The sequence below is a fragment of the Ammodytes marinus genome (genome assembly GCF_949987685.1).
Source record: "Ammodytes marinus genome assembly, chromosome: 15".
Classification (NCBI taxonomy): Eukaryota; Metazoa; Chordata; class Actinopteri; order Uranoscopiformes; family Ammodytidae; genus Ammodytes; species Ammodytes marinus.
The window spans coordinates 13,494,183-13,513,642 of NC_137219.1; the positions used below are offsets into that span (position 1 = coordinate 13,494,183).

At 40.0% G+C, this 19,460-nt stretch overlaps 2 protein-coding genes across 3 annotated transcripts in view; both read right to left on the reverse strand.

Annotated features, from left to right (window-relative positions):
- kidins220a (kinase D-interacting substrate 220a) overlaps positions 1–12,567 on the reverse strand; it is a 45,731-nt gene extending 33,164 nt beyond the window's left edge. Inside the window, exons 1-10 of the mRNA XM_080041953.1 lie at positions 12,435–12,567; positions 7,774–7,932; positions 7,009–7,107; positions 6,185–6,283; positions 2,367–2,465; positions 2,033–2,131; positions 1,794–1,892; positions 796–993; positions 517–615; positions 73–171 (exon numbers count right to left, since the gene is read on the reverse strand). Coding sequence (XP_079898079.1) covers positions 73–171; positions 517–615; positions 796–993; positions 1,794–1,892; positions 2,033–2,131; positions 2,367–2,465; positions 6,185–6,283; positions 7,009–7,107; positions 7,774–7,905 — 1,023 coding nt within the window. The 5' untranslated portion in view covers positions 7,906–7,932; positions 12,435–12,567. The remainder of the gene's footprint in view (positions 1–72; positions 172–516; positions 616–795; positions 994–1,793; positions 1,893–2,032; positions 2,132–2,366; positions 2,466–6,184; positions 6,284–7,008; positions 7,108–7,773; positions 7,933–12,434) is intronic.
- Positions 12,568–13,947: 1,380 nt separating this feature from the next.
- The window catches only part of mboat2a (membrane bound O-acyltransferase domain containing 2a), a 39,524-nt gene continuing 34,011 nt past the window's right edge, over positions 13,948–19,460 (reverse strand). For both annotated transcript variants that reach the window (XM_080042897.1, XM_080042898.1), the window contains 5 exons: positions 19,108–19,211; positions 18,944–19,008; positions 18,431–18,563; positions 17,533–17,684; positions 13,948–16,405 (listed from right to left, as the gene is read on the reverse strand). In XM_080042897.1, the coding sequence (XP_079899023.1) occupies positions 16,237–16,405; positions 17,533–17,684; positions 18,431–18,563; positions 18,944–19,008; positions 19,108–19,211 (623 nt within the window). In that variant the 3' untranslated portion in view covers positions 13,948–16,236. The remainder of the gene's footprint in view (positions 16,406–17,532; positions 17,685–18,430; positions 18,564–18,943; positions 19,009–19,107; positions 19,212–19,460) is intronic.

The window sequence follows — 19,460 nt, forward strand, 5'->3', positions numbered from 1 at the left end:
AAAAGTAATTATCAATCAATTGTAAAGGATAAGCTAATGTTGCATTGTGCTCTTGGTCTGCTGGTTTTGTACCTTAGTGCAGCTCTCAGTGTCAGGGTTACACTGCAGGATGTCTCTCACCATGGTGGCATTGCCTTTCTCCACTGCCCAGTAGAGGGCAGTCTTTCCATCCTGATGTGGGAAGGATATTCAAAGAAAACTTAACTGACAGAAATACAAACATTTCATTGAATAGCCAGAAATGATTAGCCTGTATTGTTCACAGTATATAAAGAATGTGTAGTATCATTCACAAGGCATTGAGGTGTGTCTTGTTTAAATGGCAATGATTCTTGTTTATATTTGTGTAATTCTAAGCCGTGGATTAAAGTTCACTTTGTCAGGAAACAACGGAACGTAAACAACAGTATTGAGTAGCAGGCCGTTCTCAAATAGAGAACACAAGACGGCCCCCCCTGCCTCGCCTTTAATCATCAAATAGGCAGCAGCAGAGATAGCGGGAGAGGGAGCTAATACCTGGCCCCTGACGTCAATATCAGCGTATTTGTTGAGCAGGGCCCGGACTATCTCCACATGACCTCCTCTCACTGCCCCGATCAACATGGTCTCCCCGCTCTGGAAGAAAAAAGGGCAAGAAAGAGTGATGCATAGGGGGAAAAACAAACAGAGAGAGAGACATGGATTGTATTTCAATCCCTTTGTCTGGAATAATATAGACAGCTCTTGAAAATCTTGAAACAGCGAGCTGTAGTGCTGCTGTCTGTGTGTGTGGGGGTGCGGGGGGAGGGGGCTCACCCTGTCTGGGACATTGACATAGGTGCCAGCATCAAGCAGGTCCTGTACAATCTCAATTAGTCCCTCCTTGGCAGCGATGGCCAGGGCTGTGTTGCCGTCCTTGTCCGTCATGTTGACATTGGGGTTCCTCTTCAGCAGCTCCTTTACAACATTTGTAAAGCCACCTTTCACTGCCACAATCAGAGCAGTCATGGAGTTCTGAAAATACCCAGAAAGACAACAGCTTTTAAATTTGAATTTATTTTTACAAATGTATTTCCCAAATGTTATCAGATCATTTGAGCAGCACTGGGAGACACACCACAGGCTCAATGACATATTTATTATTGAAATATTGGTGAGCAAGCCGCCAAGCCCAATAACTCATATTTGTTAATCACATTTAAAGGAACCCGCTCTGCAACATTAACTACTCTACTACTGATTATTGATGCTACATATCAACCATCGCGTCGTTATTTGTGTCAACACAGATGCAACATGACTCGAAGGAGCACAGATGCGCTGCGTCATAGATGCAATCAATTATTTAATAACGCAGTTCACTGATGCGCTTGCGGTGCTTGTGAGCATTAAATCTTGATTTTGTGAAAACTACACTGGTGATAAAAGGCTGCTTAGTGTGTCATTCAAAACAAAACTAGGCCTGCTCCGCTTCTAAGCTTCCTGTGTAGACTTCCAAATCAAATATATCTCTATCTAATAAATATTGCTTTGCACTTATATTCTTATATTTCTTGATCATTCAGATTTACAACAGACAGTCTACATGAATTAAAAATTTCCAAATTGTCTTATTTACAATTACTTGTACTACAGTTGTAAGATGCAGTTCAAATTTGATACAAATAAATTACTAGTCACATTGGCAGCAAAAAAGAATGCCCAATAAAAAGGCCGAAAAGATTTTCTAGGTTAAAAAGGCATGATGCTGTTTGATCTCTACTCCACTGACAAATAGAAAACCACCATTTTACAGGTATTTACAATCCACGTACCGCTCCTTCTTGGTCCACATCAGCACCGTTGGCCAGCAGGTGCATCACACTGTCATAGTGGCCCTTCCTGGCTGCCCAGATCAAAGGAGTGGTGCCATACTGCAAAAAAAGAAAGAAAAATAAATTGTAATACAAGTGCCGTAAAAGGAAAGGATATTTAATGAAGGAAGAATAATTCAAACTCTCTTCCATGTTATTTAAATCAAGTAAATGATGAACATCTGTCAGTGTGTAGTTACCTTGTCTGAGCAGTTGACCTTGGCACCGTACTGCAGCAGGAGATGGACAATCTCTGCATGGCCTCGACCCGCTGCCCAGATAATGGGGTAGACGCTGTACTGTTGGGGAAAGAGAACAGCGGTGAAGTCATGCTGCAGACAGTAACTAATGACCAGTGTCAAGCCTGCGCTCCTACTATCCCTTTAAAAGACACCTCATGGATTGCTGGTGGTGGTGTTCACAAGTTATGCTTACTGACATTTACAACCAAAGTTTGTAATCATGCAAAATATGTCAGGAATGGATTATGGAGGATTACGGAAGAAAGAATTACAGTGTGCCCAGTCTCAGTACCTGACCAGTGGTGTTGGGGTTAGCTCCTTTCTCCAATAGCAGCTGGACCACATCTGTACGGCCTTTATAGGCTCCCCACATGACAGCAGTCCAACCTCCCTGAAAAGGATACATACACAGAACACACTTGGGTTGAATGGATATATTATGCTTTTTGTTCATGACTTAAAACAACATCTCTTCATATAGAACATGTGCTGTTTCCATAATATTTGGCACATATAAATCCAGGTATTATCTTTTATGAGAATAAGGTGTGAGGTCGACAACAGTATGAAATGCATGCCTTACAGAATAGGCTAAATCTAAGCAGATTTTGCAGTAGGAAAAATGTGCTATTTCCAGCTGGTGTGACACACTTTCCCAGTGAGTGCACCGTATCACACAGTGTGGTTTATTATAATCCCACTGTGATGACTGTGATCTGTCCTGTGCAGACACAGCCCTGCACGGCAATGAGTGGGCTGATGGCCTGAGTCACTTGCATAAAGTCACAGGGGCAAAGGATTTAAAATCAACTCTAAATGTCTCATCATAAAGAAGAAAATAAAATCTCTTACGTACCAATATAGAATTTTAATATGTAATTTACACTACCCACTGAAGGTTACTTCTCATTAGAATAAAATGTTTAGCATTTCTGGCTGCTGAAAATGCACACTGCCTATTGAAATATCTAGATCCCAACTAATACCAAACATACTCAGCACAAGGTAATGAATACATGTATCTGCTCATGAATAAACAGAGTGGCTGCTACAGCACGTCTGCAGACCACACTGTCTGCCTCTGACGGATTCCAGGCCTAAATCATATCAATGCCCCATGCAGAGACAAGCAGAACTCAGGAAATAGAATTACTACTACCGGAGCCATTACACTTTCATTAATTTCATTTAATGTCCATTTCAAGGCTAATGGATCATCTTGTTCAACCAGCTCTGGGGTCATAACATTTTACAAAAACAAATAATGTTCCTACAATCAAGATGTCATTACTTTTTATTTTATTTTATTCATCCTAATGGAGAAGGCGCTGGGGGGGGGGGGGGTGGTGGTGTCGGGGTGCGTGCTCAGGCGTCTGCAGTGGCACCGTGCTATTGCCTGACTGGACCGTTGGGTGGATGGAAATGGGGCATCGGGTGCAGATTGTGTAATTGTTGCACTGGTAGGTGGGCACTGCGATGTTTTTAATCGTTTAGACGCAGGTTGCTTTTGACCGCCTCGGGAGAACTGCGGATAGATTGTCCTAGGGTGGTTAGAAGCAATCTATGCAATTTGCGTTTTAACTGTTTTTAAACAGTTTTAATCATTTATCCCTGCCTGGCGGTCCGCTCTGTGGCGTCGCTGTTGGCATCTGTGTTTCGCTGCCCGGCGTCGGTACTCCTCCGGCCGGTCCTAGCTCTGGGTGTGCCGATGGCGGCGGCGGATGCGTCGCGCCCTTTGTGCTTGGCGCCTCTGGCCTTGCCTCATGGGCTGGGCATGGCCGGTCCGGCGGGCCCGAGTGGGCTGTACGGGACGCCCCTCCGGGGGTTTCGGCTGTGGTTGCTCCTCGTGGCAGCGGTGCATTTGGCTATTTCCCTATTCTATACTGTCTATTCTCTATCTATGGCCCCGGTCCTCCTCGGGACTAGTGCCGCACTGGGGCGTGCTCTCTGGGGGCGGGGTGCAGGCTCTGGGTCTGGGGGGCTGGCCCCGATTGTGTGTCGGTGGGGAACGGTAGAGTGTAAATCAATGTAATTTAATGTTAATTGTGTTCATATTGTTTAACATTGTTATAGCGTTATTATTAACATCCTGAGGAGCTGCCTCGGTCTCGGTTTGTCTGGGCCTGAGTACCGGTTGTCCTCCCACTGAAAAATTGTCCTGCCGACGCTAATTGCATAACTGATACCATTTCTCAGACATTTGTTCTCCTCTGTCTATCTTCCATGACTGGCTGAGCGATGCCCCGGGGTTCTCTCCCTCTGTCTGCCAAGCACTCTCCATGCTACTCGACTGACTCCGAGTTCTGTGCGGAATCAGCTGTCCTAGGAACGGATGCTCCCCGCCTGCTATTGCCTCACATCAGCACTGATTCACCGTCCATCAGGATAGTACTCTTTCTTCTCGCTTGCTTGTTCAATCTTTAAATTCATATTTGCTTTGCTCATTGGTTGCCTGTCTGTCCTCTTCCAGTTTCCCTGGTCGTGACGAGACGGTGTGGATCTGGTCCCCCCTCCGGTAACATCTGAGAATGGACCATCAACGCTGAAGATGTTGCAGTGGTTAAGGACGCCACCTGGAGACGTGGGATGTAATCCCGGCGCTGGAAACCTTAGTTCTCCCTGGTGGTGACGAGACGGTGTGGATCCTCTGGCAGCATCTGAAGTCTTCCTGCATCCACACTATTCGCACTTTACTTTTACCATGTATTACCATGTATTACCATGTAATCACCTGGTCAATGATCAAATTCCTTTGTGATTTTCTCTACTTATGACATCTATTGCAGTATGTCCGTCCTGGGAGAGGGATCCCTTACTTTGTCGACTCTCCCTGAGATTTCTTCAATTTATTTTTTTAATCCCGGTAAAGGGTTTTTACTGGGAGTTTTTTCTCAGCCGAGCTAAGGGTGTAAGGGCAGGGTGTCATATTGTATCATATTGTATGAAATGTAAAGCCCACTGAGACAAATGTATTTGTGATTTTGGGCTATACAAATAAAACTGATTTATAAAGGCAAGGTACATTTTTTGGGATGGTAGATAGTTTAGATCAGTGCTTCTCAAATGGTGGGGCGCGCCCCCCTGGGGGGGCGCCGTGAGTTGTCAGGGGGGGGGGGGGGGGCGCGGGCTGCCTTGATTTCCAACTGACCAAAAAAAAAGAAAAAAAAAATATTTTTTTTTTGTGCTAGCAAGCGCGATGTGTGCTTGTGTATGGTCATATCCGCGCGAAAGGCCGCAATTTGCAGTAAAAAAAAAAAATGTCCATTGTGTCTCCAAGTGTCTCTGTAGGCTATTTAAAAAGAAACCAAGCAAGTAGACTAACAATAACATTAATGAATTATTGGTTATCGCATCACAGAAGGCCTGTTGGCCTATAATAATAAAAAACCACCACCTTAACTATGTTTACAGTTTAAAAATGTTTTGAATGAAATGCAAACCCCAATGAATCATTTGCTCTTATTTCTCTGTCCTGAGATTCACACAGACTGAGCAGTCTTGTTTAAATGTTACAAATTGAGCTAATAAACTGAACTTTGATTTTTTTTTGCTGCAGAAGTTATCTCAGCTAATTTTTGTTATCTAATTTGATAATAAGGTGATTGTATGCAGAATGCTCGTGCCAGAAACTGATACAGTGGTTTTGTACGGAGAGATAAATAAATATTAGCAGGTTCTCAATAGTATTTCAATTTAGGGGGGGCGCGAAAAAAATTCTGTCCCCTAGGGGGGGCATGACAGAAAATAATTGAGAACCACTGGTTTAGATATAGAGAAAGCAAGGAGGGCGATTAAAAGCAACAAAGGTCTCTAGAATCAAACCGTGGACATTAACATGACATGACAATTGCCTCGTCCACTAGGATGGCCCCAAACCCAAATTGTATAACCTAATTCATCATACTTATTTTTCATATGGTTTTCTTGAATTAATATTGATAACAAAGTATGGCCTCTCCGGATAGCATGATAACACGTTTGATTGATTACATTACTTTATAACCATAAAGTATACATTTTTGGAAAATGGCATGTTAAAATTTAAATTGAAAATTGAAAATCAGGGTTAACGACGGATTTTGAAATGAAAGACTTTGCAGTCATTCTCACCATGTCTCGATGTTCCAGGTTAGCGTTGTTCTCCAGCAGTTCACCCACCACCTCAATGTGGCCCTCTTTAGCTGCCGAAATCAACGCCGTCCAGCAGTCCTACACACACACACATACACATACACACACACATACACATAAACATACACATACACACACACACACAACCGGTTACCCTGGAAACTCCAATCAGCCTCCAAAATCAAGTCGCACAAACTGCCACCGGGAATAGTCAAAGCATTGTACCTACCAGCTGGTCATACCAGGTGCTCATGGGACCACGGTGCCGCATGGACATACAGGAGTGTCAGAGAGTAAGGTGTGCAAGTCGAGAGCGACTAAAGTGCTTAATGCTTGTCCTCTCTTCTTCAGCGTTATTGTGGGAGTGAGGGAGTGAGCACAGGTTTGAGTGTGCCATGTGTAATAGCGGGTTACATACATGAGAGGTTCATTAGAAGTGTAGTGTGTGTGAGCATGCGTGCGGGATATGTGTGAGTGTGTGCATGTGCTTCTGAAGGCAAAGGGTGTTGGCCAACAAGTGGATCCTGTCATTTAGTCAGGAGAAGAGTAAAGGTAAAAGTGTGTAATAAGTTGTCATTATGGCTCGTAATAGCTGTGGACTAAGCCTGAGTGTGGTGAGTTCAGCAAGATGGAACATCACAAGCCACCAGTTCAGCTAAGGGGATGATGTGGTTAAAAATGTACCACATTGTTTTTCACCTGTGTTTGTGTTTGTGTTTGTGTGTGTGTGTGTGTGTGTGTGTGTGTGTGTGTGTGTGTGTGTGTGTGTGTGTGTGTGTGTGTGTGTGTGTTTCCATGCTTACAATATCATCAAAGTTAACGTTGGCTCCTCTCCTAATGAGCTCTTGTAATATCTCCAGATTACCCTGCTCTGCCGCCACCATTAGGGGAGTCTGTCCGTTCTGGAACAAGGAAATAGTGAAAGAACAGAAAACTGTGATACAGATTTGAACTCACAATTCATTACACTTTGCTCTGTAACTTGCCAAAAAAGAAAATGGGAGGTATCTATAGTATTTGATGATTTAACTCAAGGCGTAATACTGTAAAACAACATGGTATTCAATCCCTGAATACAATATGACATACACATAAAAAGCGGGTTAAAGATTGTGCTATATTTCTCTTACTGTCAACAAATTTCATTTAAGAACCAAAACAAACAGTGCGTTACTTATGGAAGATTATGGAAATGAATGCCCGGGTCATCCAGTGTAACAGTATGGCTCACCGATGCATTTGGTTTTCATATCAATATTATGTTTTTATGTTTTATTCTTTTATATCATTACTACAAAAGAGGGTTTAATCTGGCTGTATATTGACACTGATAAAAAGAAAAGACAAATGCCAAAGTGAAATCAGTTCTAAATGAGTGAAAACAATGAAAGCTTCCAAGGCGCTGAATACTTTTCATAGGCACTTTATCTCATACAGGAAAAGGAAAATGTTAACCTTCTGTGAGCCAAACACATTATGAAGTACTAGCTGCTACTATCCCTTTTCCCACAAAACACTTGTAGGATGATCTCAAAGAACCTCTCATCACATCACACTCATTGACTTACATCACTCCTGCTGTCCACATCTTTGAACTTGTCCAGATGTGTTTTGATGGCAGCCAGGTTCTCTTCCTCCACATAGCTGAACAGACTCTGGATGGCCAGAGAGGTCATCTTCATGGAGGTGGTGGTATCCATGGTGAAGCGCTAACCCCCTGTACACCACTGCAGAGCCAGAGGGAAAACACATTAGAATTCACACAAGACTAAAGTTTGAATGGTGTGTCACTAATTGCCCCAGGTGGGATTAATAAAGTTGTTTGAATTGAATTGAATCTTTGAAGTCATGCAAACAAGTTAGGAAACCAAGCCTAGCTCACACAGATTTGCTTGTACCAAACAAAAAACAGAGGCAGGCAGCCTCTTATTGCTCAGCAATAAACATGATATGCAATCAAGTGTGTGTGTGTGTTTTTTTTAACTATGCCGAAGTCTCATTGAAAACGTATGTTCTTTTGATGCATAAAAGTACATTTGCATCACATAAATGAAATCAAATAAAAATAAATGTAACAACTTATGACTAGTTTGATTTGCTTATGCGTGTGCGCTTGCTTATTATATTTTCTCATTTCTGAATTTACTTTTAAAAGTCGTAATAGATTGTTAAAACGTTTCATTTGGCTGTACACGCACATGTGTTGGCCTTCACTGTCATACCAAGCACATAAACACCTTGTGCTCTTGGACATTTTTCTTGGGCAAAAGTGCTGATTTCGACAAATAAAGTAGATTCCTCATCCTTTAGGTTTAGGACACAGTTAAACATTTACTTTTTCAAACAATAATGTCAAAGTATGGTTACCAATAGAACAACACACAACATACTCATTACACAGGAGTTAACGGGTTCAGTCTGCCTGCTCATGCTGAAAATGTGAACTGAACTCTGTCGGCTCAGTATAACGAAGGCACAGGAATCACAAAAGTCCACTAAGTCAACAAATACCGCTGAACACAAACAATAGCCTTTAAACTTTCATCCTTTGATGTAATGACGACTTGGACAATTGGTGCACTGGACTGTGTGCTCCAGTTATATCAAGACCAACCTCAGCTCTACCCTCCTCCACTGCCTTTAATTGGACTGTGTAGAGTTTCTGTGTACACTTAATGAGAAAAGTGCTGTTTTCTTTTAAGTGCCTGAGAGTACAATGGGTGCACACCACAGACATGTGCTCTTTTTTCCCTGAAACTGCTTTGCATTGATTGGAAAATGGCAAGAGAAGACAAAGTTAAGGCAATTTAATTGGACAAATCGTTGCAGACAGGCAGCCCACTTCAGGGAGATTATATCCATAATTAGGCTCCTCTATCGACTGAGTCATATTTTAACCATTTTTATCCTTAGTTCACCCGCAGTACTAACAAGTGACAATTCTTAACTATTCAGAAAGAAGAAGATATCCTCAGAAAAATTAGAAACTGTAAAAATGTCAAGGGTTCCCAGACATTTCTTGCATAATTATTTCACCTGACAAAAGAAAAGCCCCCACAAAGATGGATGTTTTGGCTGTAGTGTAGGGATTCAGCCAATCGATGAAAAGCTCATTAATGATTCATCAAGTTGGGCTCTTCCATCATGGTCAGACTTATTTCCTGCCACATACTCACAGAATTAATCAGCAGAAGTCATTGCTTGCATGCTAGTTGCCTTGGTGACTGGCTAACACGCTGCTGCTCAACATTTCAACATAATCTGTGAAACAATCAGCTCAGGCTCAGTCAATAAACGCTTAAATGTCACATGTCTGGCTGTCAGTACAAAAGCTCAAAACAATCATTTCAGTCAGATTCTATACAACTTAACTCTCAATGAACAACTACGTACTCTCAATTTTTTTCACAAGGTCTTATTTTGTTGCTTCCGTCAGGGATCACCTGTCAATTGCTGTCAAATAAGATAAAAAATCCTTTGTTACAGTGAACGCAACAGGGGCCTGTGTGTGTGGACACACCCTCCTCAGCTCTCAGCAGCACAATGGGTGGATGATATCGCCACGCCAAGAACCAATCAGTATATATTTAGCTTCCATTATCTTGAGCAGTAATCAGATGGAAGCTCACCCACATTCGTTTCACAAAGCACCAGAAGAGACAAAACACAAATAAATAAAACATTTAAACAGTAAAAGGCATTCAAAGAAATGTATTAAAGCTGCTTAAAGAGTGACAAGTGGACTATAGAAAAACACTAAATAGGTGAATAAAAGAAGCCCTTACCTTGGTGTAGGATGATGCTTATATTTATTTGGCTATTAAACACTAATCTTTATTCCTTGCTCACTCACACACAGTATCAACAAGCACTGCCAGGCTCACGCTCAGCATACCCCCTTCTCTAAAGGCTGAATATTAGATGAGGGGGCTGGCTGGCTGGCCCACGCCCATCTCCTCCCGAACACAATGGACACACGCGACCTGATTTTCATTCAATAGATGCACTAGCTTGGCACCAACTAAGATAAGATAAAAAGGAGAGAGACAATTTAAATTGTCTGATTTAACTCTACGGGTAATGCAATAAAGAAAAACATTTGGTTGATATTAACGGGAGCTGTCATATTTGAACTCTGGTCACTTGAGTGTGCTTACATTTCTAAATTCATTATGAAATAAAAGGGAAAATAATAAACTAAATCTATTTAATATATATATATATAATAAATATCTACTGTTACAACCATATGAAACCCCTTAATATCAATAACATTTTAGGATGGGCTCGGAAATATTGACAAAAAAAAACATCATAACATTTCATATTGAAAGCACAAATATTCAGCAACAACAATAATGTTCTTTATAGATTATTTTGATGTTTACGTCTCAATAATTAATTCATCATTTTGTCCATAACATTTTAAAAACAAATAGTGAAAATGTATAACACAATTTTCCCCAAATCAAGTTAAACTTGCCTATTTTGTTCTGAAAGAAAACAGAAAAAAAGTATTTAAAAAATATTCACAATTGGGGAAAGCTACAACCACTGAGGTTTTGGCATTTTTGCATATAAAAATTACTTATGCTTAATTATAAATCAATTATCATAATTGTTGACCATTATTTTCTTGATATATGGATTAATTGCTGACCACCCAGCAGATGAGAGCACACAAAGGTGTTAAGAGACATTTTTACAATGGTAAATATTAGTCCTTGTCTGGTTTTCAACACACATCAGTGTTATTTATATTAAGATAAAGAAATTCCCAGACATACTTTCAGATTAGATTTGTCAGAAATTTCGTGTTTGGGCAAAAACACAGACCACCTGATAGCATCGTGGATATTCAGCTGTGCTGTTATCTGAACACACACACACACACACACAAACAAACGTGAACTTGGGAAGCAACACTAGACTAGATAGGATCTCTAAATTTAACCGGTCAGCTCCTTACTGCTTGTCATGTGGGTAGGAAACTGCTGGGGATTGTGTTCCCTGCCACATATCTTTGTCTGCTCCAAATAAAAAGGCTTTATTGAGCCAGATTCTGCAAAACTTTAAAAGCAAAGGTCTTTTCACAAATCAGTGTTTGAGGTGGTGGTCGTGTGTTTTACTCTTAAAGGTTATTCATTTAAGTGAATAAAACCTTGTGCTTGGAACAAAGCCCTGGTCACAGGAGCTGCTGGAGAAACTATATAGGTCTGGCAAACAGCCAGACACAGTTTCAACATAGAAGTGATAAACACACTGTGGGCCTCTATGCTGAATGTTCCTGCTTCTCTCTGCAATGTGAAATAACATATCAACAACAACCTGTAAGGCACATGACTGGGTGCAGGGTTCCTTCTTTTAATGCCAATTTAGAATTAAATTAAGATCAATTTTACCCTAACCAAAACTGTAGAGAAAAACGGCATAGGCTACATTTTGCATGAAACATCTTCTTTGGTCAAGTGAAAGAAAGTAAATCTACTTCAAACTTTGATAAAAAAATAATAGTTTTCTAATTTTCTAGGTAAATATTTCATCTCGTGAAATTCAGTTCAAATTACACAACTAAAAAGGCAGAAATTATAATAATGTGTAATGTGTCAGTTAAATGTCGTCACGTGACAACATCGGACAATGCCATGCAGATCTACGTGAGTGGCATTTGTAAATTAGGCCTATAATAAGAAAAATAAGGAATACAAAATAAAGGAGATAAACAGACCCTACCAATGATATGGGTCTTTAAAATTGCCTTGTCAAGAAAAGAAGATTGTTTCTGTCCGTCCCCCTTGTGTTAAGTATTTTTAATACATTTGAAAACTTGAATATAGACATTTTACTACAAATTAAGGCCTTAATTTTAATAATTCAAATGCCTTCCAATAATATTTAAGGCTCTGTAAACTTGTGTGTGATTCTATTGGGGTTTAAAAGTGAACATCTGGATAACACACACACACCACGTTTGGCCTCAGATAAGTATAGTTATAAATCTATTTTGCTTTGATGCCTTAAGATGGACATTGATTTTACAAACAGTCTGACTTCCCCTGTGTTTATTGATGGCTGTCACGTAAGAAGCTACAGGAAAACATTTGCTAAACTCCCAACAGCTAGCAACAGGCTAACGTTAGCTCAAGTGGCTAGCTAGCTCACCGACAGGTCCTCCTTACTTACTTTTATCAACTTTAAAAGTACACTACACAACCTGAAGTACTCTTACCTAGGCTGTGCTGCTTTGTTATTGCCTGTGTTTTGTTTCCAGTCAGGGGGATAAAGTGAAATACCGCTTTTTCACGTCATACTGTGGATTATTTGCGTCTCTGTTTGTGCGGAGTTAACCTGTTCAGTGAGGCAGCTACAGTGAAGCTCCACCTCTTTTTACTCCGGTTACAGAGGCGTAACATGTGGAGGAGCAGCTGCGGCCCCCTCCCCCACTGTACACCATCAGACCTATTGTTTTACAGTCTATGCATCAAAACCAGACGGACCCAATCTGACAAGAGGTAGTGGAAAAGCGCCATAGTCAAGTAGACTACAATATGCAAGTAGGCCTACTGAACATTTAAAAGGTTCTAACTGTAACATACCATTGTTTTCCACTAGATTAAACTAAGCAACAGAATATAAGATAAGATAGGCCTTGCGTTATATTGAAATAAAAAGTAGGGCATTCATCATGCATCATCAGTAATAATAATTCAATTATAGCCTATAGCTAATATAAATATCTCATAATCAATAATTTTTTGTTTTACTTCAAGTGTGGGCTGATAACACTGTAGGCTACCTTTACTTTGGTAAAATTGTAAGTGCAGAACTTTTACTCATAATTAGGCCAACGTATTTTAGCACTAGGCTTACCCTATTGCTAACCACAGGAGGGCATATCCCAAAAATCTCTTAATTAAACAGTAGGCCAAATGATCTCTTTCTGTGGGTGAGCCAGACAACTGCCTACACACGTGAATGATATGGTTTAATAAAAAAATTATAGAAAAATAAGTATTCATGGCTATAAATGTATATTGGAAAAAGTGGTTTGAATTATGACGATTTAAAAAGTTGATAAGTGAATGTGCTTGAGTAATCGCAGACATCTACAGTTCTTTTAAAGTTTACATCCTGAACCTGAAACAGTTAAAGGAACGCAGTCAGCTATTATTCATTTCCTCATTTACACATGTGCCTTACCGCCTATGTTAAATAGCCTTGTTTGGAAAAAGGACTACTACACAAAAATGTTTAATAGTGCGGTACACAATCACGTTATGCTGAAGAAGGTGCACTTGCACTATATGTGACCTCACCCACTAAAAACCCATTGAACTTCAACATCAGCATCATACAGTATAAGGGCCGGGGCTTGTTTAGCAGAAATATAATCACCACTAACTTATTCACTGACCATGAAATTTAGGCAAGCAAGTTCTAAGGCTTTGGTATTGTGCATGCTGCCTGACTATGACATTAAATGGAACTTCTTTAATGAACTATGTTTCAGCTGTACTTCTCCCACCAAAAGAAAACATCCGAGTATGCTGTGAAACAGTGCACCACAACAGTGCATGGACATGGTATTATTGAAGGATTTCCCTTTTGCTGATTGAGTACGCCCTGGATCAAATGTAAAATTATTAGTAAAATTATTGCTAATATTATTCAGGAACAAACAAAACTCATTGTTTACCAAAATGTATCTCCATTGAAAAAAGGTATTTCCACATCTGTTTTTAGTGTTTAAAAATAATTTCTCTTTAATTTGCCACATAAATCAGATTTTTAATGTACTGTTATACAAATCTTTCAATAAACTTCCTTCTGACACAAAAATAACCGTTATGTTACACAGGCGCACACACACATACTACATGGTCACATGCACACACACACGCAAACACACTAACATACATACACACAGCCACGCATGCTCACATCCACGCAAAAGAAATGCGCCATTCATGATTTGGCACTTTGGACATATGGAGCCGTTTGCATTGATCTGCTGGTTTGGGTGGCCATGCAGTGCAAATAATCGCTATGTTAGAATGACATCCCTTTCCTTTAAAGTGGGCCACAATCGCCTAACACAGGGCCCAGGCTACAAAATATAGTTCACATGAGACCACATTGACATGTACAGATCACATGAATACTGGTACACACACGGTTATGGCAAGAATATGCAAATGTTAGAAAAAATCTTAAAAAGAAATGAAAGGAGGTCCGTACTTCAAAGCTCACCTCTGCTGCTTCGTTATTTTTAAACAGAAATGCACCAAATCAACTCAAATTACGGACAAACCTTTAGCAGAGAGAATACTTCAAAGTGTTTATGATATCTTAGACGATGAAGAGGAATATTTCCTGCTCTAACAGATACGTAAAAATGTGTCTTTTGACTGTTTCAACAACAGTGAGGTGCCTTTAAGGTTGCGGCCACATTTCCACATTTTATTCATAAAAACCTCTAACGACACCAAAATAGGGTGGCTGTTTGAACTGCTCTGTGTTGAAAAGAGTGAACTTGATGATGTGAAAGGCTTAAAAAGGTGAGCCGTGGACCAAAACAACGTGAGGAAACCAGTGTCTCTTACACCCTACAGTAAATGCACCCTGAAACATCCCCTACTCTAACAAAAGCACACAGTATGAAATAAGACCATGTACCACAACAGCTTTGAAGTTTGCACACCATTAGGATGTCACACACACACATAAATAAATGTAAATTTCCTTGCGGACAAATGCAAATTGCGCAGTTAACATGATTTCTTTTTTAGCCTGGACACAATATGTTCTATATGCACTCTGCTTTAAATTGGAAACATTAAATTGTTTTATAATAACTATGGCTAAAAAAACGTTTTCTTAAAAATGTAATGAATCTTCGGCGAACTTGGTAATCTGTTTAGAATACTGTTACATTTGTGGGATTCAGGACAATTAATCAAACTGTGTTCAAACAGTCATGTGAAAGATCCACTGTGTTGCCCCAATTATGCAATTTTATTATTAACTTGCATTTATTAAAATAGTTTGGGTATTTGTATTGTATAGTTGAGGCATTTGTACAGAGAGGAAACCTGTTGTGAAAAAAATAATTAACACACGTGTAAAAAAAAAAGAAAGAAAAAAAGTGAAAACACATGAGAAAAAACTGAACGGCAAATCAGAAATCCATAAGAAATTTCACAATCAAACTCCCTTTGAAACAGACATTTGGAGGGTGGTGGGGTGCAGCCGATATGAAAAAAATGATAAACTGAACTCCGTTTAGCAACGCTTGAGCGCCTCTTTTAGACTGGGCAATTTTTTATCGCAGAAATGGAAAAAAAATTAAGAAAGCATTGAGAATGGATTTCATATAGTGTCGTCACAAACATCTACATAGAAAAACAGGTACAATGTGAATTCTTCAATAAAGTTTTTTTTTTAAAAGACATAGAAATCAAACAATGTTTTTGAGGATTCTAAGGCCTGTTTTTGAAATTGGCAGCTGATGATAAAGGTTATGGTTCTTTTACATGAACACGTTTTTCCCCCGTTTTCCACCTTAACAGAGGCTTGGTATCCAGATAATGACAAAAACCCTCCACATACTGCACTTTCTATTCTGTATAACCATGACACTGCAATGAGTGGAACTGCATTTGGGTTCTGCAGCGTGCCAACTTCTTGCTTCATCACACGAGTACATAGAGGGTTTAAGGCAGCTTGGAAGTCTTCATTCCCACTTATCAACTCATTAGTTTACACACGGTGGCCATTGTTACATCCTGGTCTCTTTATCCATGTCAGAAGTGTGATTACTGTCATTCCTTGCTACTGGAAGTTTTTTGACAGAACATTTTGACTTGTGTTTTTTCTGTCTGTTAGGATTTTTCAGAGCGTCCTGTTTTTTGGTTCTTTATTTTTTTTTGTCCAGTAAATGGACTTGCCACACTCCAGCTCTCAGCTAGTTTTGCTAGTTAGTAGTTTCTGCTGCTGAGGAGGGGGGCCGTGCCGTCTCTATCCCGAGGCCCTCATGTGGCTTTGTCTTTCTGGTTGCAGTTGTTGTCTGTGCTGTTGTGATGGGTTGTCTGGTTGTCCTGTAGGCAGTCCTGAGGCTCTTTGGCCGGCCGGCATCTCGATCTGACGGGTAGAACCAGCACCACCAGGAGACAGAGGAGATGTAGGCAGTAGTACCAGGACCTGCAAGAGACATTGTATGTTGCATATTGCATTAGGTTTGGTTTGTGATCACGCAGCAGCGTTTACAAGTGAAGGGAACATTTGTGATGCACGAGGAAACTGCACTCTACTTGGTGAGAATTTCCATACAGGAAAACCAAGCGTAAAAGATGAATAGAAAAATAAACACAACACTTTCCAATTTCACAATAGAGGGGCAACTAACTGGGTTTATCTTGGCATGGCCAGCCACTATTATTCCGATTCATCTGCTGCATATTTTAGACACTGAAGAAATGGCTAGTGGTTTAAATAGAAAATAGAATAAATAGCATAATGCTTCCTGCATTTGTGTCAGTTCAAAGTTGGATCATGTTCTCACCACAAGCAAACTGTACCAGAGTTCGTCTAATGTTTACGGAATATCTGCAATGACATTCCCATCAGCCTCAGATCTACTTTGTCTTTAGTGTTGCAAATTTAATCATGCTAATGTGAGTCAATTCAAGTGATCTTGAGTGCTTTGAAAGGCGCCTATAAATGAAATCAATTATTATGGTGTGTCATATAAGAAATAGAAATACTTAAATTGAATGAAAAGAAAACAGTTGAATTTCAAAATTGGCTTAGAAAAGTAATGAGACAAGAGAACTATAGTAACTTAAATATGGAAGATATCTACCTCATTAGAATAGTCAGTTATTATGGTATTGCACTAAACGCCCCACCTCCTCCCTTCTCCCACACCCCTGCTCCTTAAATGGCTCAGTTTTATATGTCTGATTTAGCAGTGGTCCTCATCTGAATGACCCTGACCATTGTTGAACCTGTATCTCCCGGTAGTGGCCTATCTAGGCTCATCCTCGTCAATCCTCCCCTACAATTTGCAAATTTTGCTGTCTCGTTAACCGTTACAGCCTGAGAAAAATGTAACCGGGCTAATGAAAAAAAGAAGTGTTAATTTCTACAGGGTGGCCAGTAACTTCATTAACATGCTTAATATAACAATTCATTTACAAAACAGAGAAGCAGTAGCAATTGTGTATATACTGTACATTCAAAGATATTTTTTGTTTAAATGGACTCAATACAGTGCAAAGCAATAGGGTTTTTCATCATTTACACACGATTCAGTCAAACATACGTACCTGTAGAATTTGAGCGAGCGACCCACAGCAAGTAGGACAAAAGGCGCCACTGTGTAGCTAATAGCAATCTGGGTCCATGCCCACGTGATGACATCATAGATGCACTTGTACGAATCAGAGCCTAAGAAGTACGGTCTGATGTTGTGCCTAACCTGAAAGAGCACAAAACAAAAACATCCAGTGAGTTGAACTTCTCAACATGAATCAGTAAACTTTAAATTGCATTCCACCCATTCTACTGTACGGTAAACCTCGACTTGAACTGAACCAATTGACCTATTTCCTGAAATCTTTACTGCTTAGTTCTGCTCATCTCCTATATCACTCTCTTTTTTCCCCTCTGTGTCTTTTTCCATTTCATAACTCTATGGAGAAAATCTATCTCAGAACATGTCCGTGTGGCAGCGGCCAGTAGTTTTATGGCGTAACTGGGTCAGTGGTCTCTTTGTCCTCCTATAGATAAAAGAAGAAAAATCCGCTGGAACTCACCTGCACGACAAATGAACTGTGCTGGCTGATAAACTGGCTGATAAACTGTTCAGTTTATCAACCCTTTCCCAATCCAGGCTTACAGTGAGAGTTTCCCCCTGTACCATTTATATCTAAACACAAACATAATCTTGTCTCCTTCTTTCAGAAGACTAGAGTGAAGAGGTTTAGTTACCGGTAATGGACTCACACTTTAGCACGAGTTTTAAGCGGTATTCATCATTATCCATTAACTCTCCATAAAGGGATTCTGTTGCTTCTTTGTGGGTCTGCTAAGTAGCAATGGCAAATCTAAAATAACTCTTAAAATAAAATCATAAAATTAATCTAATAATCGAACAGAATGTCTGTAACAACTGTAGGATTTACTTTCTGTATTATAGTCTGGAATTGGAGTTTGTGTACTCACTGCACGTGCAGCCATGGTCATGGCAATGCCAGTGAGGAAGGTCAAGTAGTAGCCGGGATACACCCCGTGCCACATGGCCGACAGCAGGAAGGTGGCAGCGGTGGGGTTGATGGCACAGCGCTCATAGCACACCCTGGGGAGAGAGCAGACAAGACAACCGCAAAGGTGTTTGCTCAGAACAAGTAGAAGCAAATGATAAGCTAATGCATTCATTCCAGACCACATTTGAATATATATTTTCATATGGATAGAAATGTAATCACATTATGAAAAGAATGTTTGATTCTTTAATAAAAGCTGAATAATGTATCATTTGTGTGCATTTTATGAGGAAGCTTGTATATGTTTGCAAAATCTTGACGTCTTGTTTTTCAATCAAACCATAAAAATTGTGGTTTTATCTAAAAAAAATATGGAAATTCGTAAATATGCATCATACAACAACCCCTCATTCAGATATTTCTCTCACAAAAACTGTACAAAGTACATTATTACAAGCTGAATGTTTTTTACCTTTTGAGCCAAAGAGCTGTCTGAATATTCCAGTTGTCTAGGAACGACTTGAAACTGGTGGCAAACTGAAATTGGAAAAATAAATAAAATAAATTAGGCTTTAGTTGGAAACGGCCCAAAATACGGATAACATAAAAACAGGTCTCATAGAAAGAGAGCCTTACCTCAATGTCCAGGATTCTGAGATTTGATACCAGGTCCCATCGTGGGGAACCATCTTTGTTGTATCCGTTGAAGCCAAATCCTGCAGCGTTGTTGATGGCATCAGCTGCAGGAGAAAGGTACAGATGTTTCTGAGCACTAGAACCGACAGGAGGTCTGTTTGTTCGTTTGTGAAGCAATGACAGGAACAGATGGAGATACAACGCCACATGCGTTTGTCATTGGTAAAGAACGAAGAGCTTCTGTTTTCATCTCACTAGATGGCACTATTCGGTCAGGAAATGCTATTGAATTTTTTTTAAGGCTCCACCTCAACATTTTCAAAAGACCACTTTGACCACTGCACTTGAATGCA